This window comes from Prosopis cineraria, unplaced genomic scaffold, assembly GCF_029017545.1.
Source record: "Prosopis cineraria cultivar Desert tree isolate PC_DT_omini unplaced genomic scaffold, ASM2901754v1 PC11, whole genome shotgun sequence".
Classification (NCBI taxonomy): domain Eukaryota; kingdom Viridiplantae; phylum Streptophyta; class Magnoliopsida; order Fabales; family Fabaceae; genus Prosopis; species Prosopis cineraria.
In genome coordinates this window covers 45,437,800-45,441,893 of record NW_026555342.1, presented here as the reverse complement: position 1 = coordinate 45,441,893, position 4,094 = coordinate 45,437,800, and the positions used below count along the sequence as shown (strand labels likewise).

The following is a 4,094-nucleotide window of genomic DNA, read 5'->3' as shown; positions in this document are numbered from 1 at the left end:
ATTTTAACCACACCCAACAAGCCAGCTAGAACTCGACAAAAAAAAGTTAAAATCAAACTTAACTATATGAATCTTTTTTAAAAGGTAAAACACTTTAAGCTCAATTTAAATAAGCTCAGTTCGCTTAAATTACTAACTCTATCAAAAATCAAGGTAAGAGATGTTGAAAGTCATTGACTTTTTACAGTGAACTAGTGTTCATATTCTGGCTAGAAGAGTGCCTACATAGCAATCAAAAGAAAGCGTGTATGAGGAACAGCGTATTGGTTTCTTGTTGGGGCACGGTGGAGAAGTTACAAGAAGCAAACAACGGACACGCCCATATAAGCCCGAAGTAAAGTCACAAGCACAACAAACCTTGTTGACTTTGCTTGAAATCATCAAATCAAATGAAAACTGTATGTAATGATTCCCCAATTTCATCATCATCATCACAGGGTGTATTTGGTTAATTAACCAACCAAACCCTTTAGCCTTTTTCCCATCATTCATAATTCAATCCCTACTTGCTAGCTCCCTTCTCCCACAATTAACCAACTAACTCCACCACCACCCTCCCTTTATACCTACTGATTACTCTCTCTCTCTCTCTCTCTGTGGCCTTCCACTTGAAGAATTAAAAACCTTTATAAGATGGATGCAATCATTCTAGGTTTGAATCAATTTCTCATAAAGCCATAACTAAAGTAGGTCACATCCTTGGCTAGCTGCTAGGTTGTTAATGCCCGGCCACACCCTCCTCTCTTTTCTTTCCTTTATTTCTTTCTTTCTTTCATCTTCATAATAACTTCTTTATATTACACAGTTTCAATATCTTCTGTGTATACAGAATCCTCCATCGTCAGCCCAGAAGCAGAAGCATAAGAGGAAGACATAGACGAAGACGAAGAATGAGTACAGCGAGATTTATCAAGTGTGTGACAGTAGGAGATGGTGCAGTAGGGAAGACTTGCATGCTCATATCCTACACCAGCAATACCTTTCCCACGGTAAATATATGTTTTAAATTCTTGTTTCTGTATATATATTGTCTGTCAGAAGAGGATTTAGTTTATTTTTGAAAGAGAATGTTTCTGATGTAAATTCTGTGGTGTGGTATTGTTTCTTCTGGTAGGATTATGTTCCAACAGTTTTTGACAACTTCAGTGCAAACGTAGTGGTTGATGGAAGCACCGTGAATCTTGGTTTATGGGACACTGCAGGTTTGTTTTATCTTTCGTCACCTTCTAATTTTCCATGAATGTTGTCATTTTAATTCAAAACTATGTTTATATATGAACCATCCATATTTTAACATATATATAAAATACTATATAATTAATACTTTTTATTGAAAAATTCTTTCTTCTAATATAATCATCCACTATATCCGCTACAACCGATTTATGTTTAATTATTATCAAGTTTGATTAGTGGTAGCTCTTCTAACATGTTTTGCGTTAAAAAAAAAAATTGAATTACACGTAAACATTTACTTTATACTGTCCTTGCAACGTGCTTGAATTTTCTCTCATGTATAATTATATAAGAAAGATAAACTCACGATAAGGGAAATGGAGACTCTCCATTTCTTTTCTCTCCATTTCCCTCCACTTTTTCCATCCCCACCATTCATTAATTTTATCATTTAAAAAAATTGTTTAATAAAAAAATTTAAATGGTGGAGATGGGAGAAGTGGAGGGAAAGGAAGGAAAAAAAATGGAGACACCTCTAGTCCCACAACAAGTGGGTAGGCCCCACTTGTGTTTTTCTCTATGAAAACTATATTTAGTCTGAGAGAATCAGAGACAAAAGTGGGTTATATTTCTTTTTCTTTCTCTCTTCTCACGAGGGTGTCTCCTGCCTCTTCTACGGGTTTTCTTTTTCTTTTTAATTCCAAAAACTTAGGGATATTTATCATCACCTCTCACCAAAACAATGGAAACTCTTGTGAGATCATTATTACCAACGATAGTTTCACACATATTTTAAAAATATTTTTAACATATTTAATTAATACAATTGCATATTTCAAGACTTGAATTCAAGACTCTAGAATAAGTTAATTTATTCTCTCAACTAGTTGAATCATGCACTGCTCAATCTATTTCCTTCTTTAATGCTCAAAATCTCAGTCGGTATTAGATGGGGCAACAGGGAGGATAGTAGACAATTCAAATCTATTCGCACTCTACTTAAAATCATTTTTAGAAGATCCTATATATCTTCAAATTATTCAGGTTGGTTATTTATGTTTGGACAGTTTCCATTGGACACTAGCTAGGTTGTAATTAAGTACTCATGTTTCAAAAATATAGTCAAAAATTAATGCAATATATCTAATATTTGTATCAAACACTTTGAACCACACTAACATGTTTATGGGTATGATATTTGGTTTACAGGACAGGAAGATTACAACAGGCTAAGGCCGTTAAGCTACAGAGGAGCTGATGTGTTTCTGCTGTGCTTTTCTCTTATTAGCAAAGCCAGTTATGAGAACATTTCTAAGAAGGTTCTCTCCTCCCAACCTCAAAATTTTATGCTTTTTTTATATTATTTTTAATATAAATCATGTTTTCTAAATTATCTTATAAATGACAAATTCAAATCTTTGAATGAATTCTTAAACTATTATTATTATTATTGACTTACAGTGGATTCCTGAGTTGAGACATTATTGTCCAAATGTGCCTATTGTGCTTGTGGGAACAAAACTAGGTAAGCTAATTAATAAAAAATTCTAAGAAGTTGTACTATTCATAAATAGGTCTCATTCATTTCTCAACCTCTGTGCAAAGCATGAGACTTATTAATTAATTAAAAGGAATTGAAAAGCTAATATAGTGATTTCTTCTGAAACTGGATTACACAGACCTGAGAGATGACAAGCAGTTTTTGATGGATCATCCTGGAGCCAAACCAATCACAACTTCTCAGGCATGTTCTTCAGAGAAGTCCTTTTTGGAAAAAAAAAAAAAAAGGCTTCATATAATAAGATATATTAAGCTTTTTTTTTTTTTGTGGCATGGATTTAACAAGAATGTGATGAATAGGGTGAAGAACTGAAGAAAATGATTGGTGCAGTCACTTACATAGAGTGCAGTTCAAAAACTCAGCAGGTAAATCAATCTTTGCTCTTTCTTTTTTCAACATGTCATTTGTTTTTTAAATCGTCTCATATTTTTTTATTCAGGATTTTTTTTTTCTTGTGTTTTTCCTTCATTGTGGTTTCAGAATGTGAAGACCGTGTTTGATGCTGCAATAAAAGTAGCATTGAGGCCACCAAAACCAAAGAAGAAAGCACGAAAGAAAAGGACATGTTCTTTCCTCTAAGCAATCAAGAACCTATTTTCTTTCACTCTAAGTCATCATAATGTAGCACAATTAATACTTTATTCTTTAATATTCATATATAATGTTAAATTTAATATGTAATTGCCTACTGAATCCGTTAATAATATTCATGAAGGATATTAGGTTCCTTACTATGTAAAATTAGAATATGTCATAATGTAAAATTACTACTTAGCTTTGTATTTTTTTGTAATTTTTTATCTTGTTATTTCTCTATTTTTATTAGTATTTCTCTAATAAAAATGGGACTTGTTAATTTTGACTCACATTCATGGCATGATTTATAAGTTAACTCTTAATATTTATAGAAGTCAACTCTTCTTATACAAGTCATTATAAGGTTAACAAAATGATAAAGGAAGAATTGTAAAATTTGAAGGATTGACTTGTGAAAATGGGAGAAGTTATAACTTGTGAATGATTTTATAAAATTTGAAGAATGTATTAAAAAAAGGAAAAATATAGGATGGGGTTGTAAATATCAATTTTTTAAAAAAATTCCTGTTGACCTGGCGTATATTATCACAAAAAGGTAAAAAATTTACAAGTCATTTTGAGGTAAGAATGTATAAGATTTATTATTGGTCAATAGTATAATAATTACATCTGAACTAACTATATATGATAAAATAAAAAATACATATTATTCAATTAAAAAGTTATAAAATTATTATTAGTATTATCATTATCAGCATAAAATGTAAAGTTGAAGTTGATTATGTGAAATCTAGTGTGGGTTAGTTAGTTAAGATTCACT

At 31.5% G+C, this 4,094-nt stretch overlaps 1 protein-coding gene across 3 annotated transcripts; it reads left to right on the top strand.

Moving 5' to 3' along the window:
* The first annotated feature begins 583 nt into the window (after positions 1-583).
* Positions 584-3,603, top strand: LOC129285899 (rac-like GTP-binding protein RAC13). 3 transcript variants are annotated; one of them, XM_054921865.1, is made up of 8 exons: positions 584-714; positions 830-989; positions 1,115-1,202; positions 2,386-2,495; positions 2,638-2,701; positions 2,856-2,920; positions 3,037-3,102; positions 3,218-3,603. In XM_054921865.1, the coding sequence occupies exons 2-8, from the start codon at positions 891-893 to the stop codon at positions 3,314-3,316; spliced, it is 591 nt and encodes a 196-aa protein (XP_054777840.1). In that variant the 5' UTR covers positions 584-714; positions 830-890; the 3' UTR covers positions 3,317-3,603. The 3 variants fall into 3 exon arrangements, with proteins under 3 accessions (XP_054777840.1, XP_054777841.1, XP_054777839.1); XM_054921866.1 differs by having other exon boundaries at positions 593-686; XM_054921864.1 differs by lacking the exon at positions 584-714 and having other exon boundaries at positions 721-989.
* Positions 3,604-4,094: the final 491 nt, after the last annotated feature.

Bases quoted from the DNA above. Each gene is read 5' to 3' on its own strand.
- LOC129285899 (XM_054921865.1), top strand. From the start codon at position 891: ATGAGTACAGCGAGATTTATCAAGTGTGTGACAGTAGGAGATGGTGCA. The intron at 990-1,114 runs GTAAATATATGT...TTCTTCTGGTAG, and splicing joins CCAGCAATACCTTTCCCACG to GATTATGTTCCAACAGTTTT. The intron at 3,103-3,217 runs GTAAATCAATCT...TTGTGGTTTCAG, and splicing joins GCAGTTCAAAAACTCAGCAG to AATGTGAAGACCGTGTTTGA.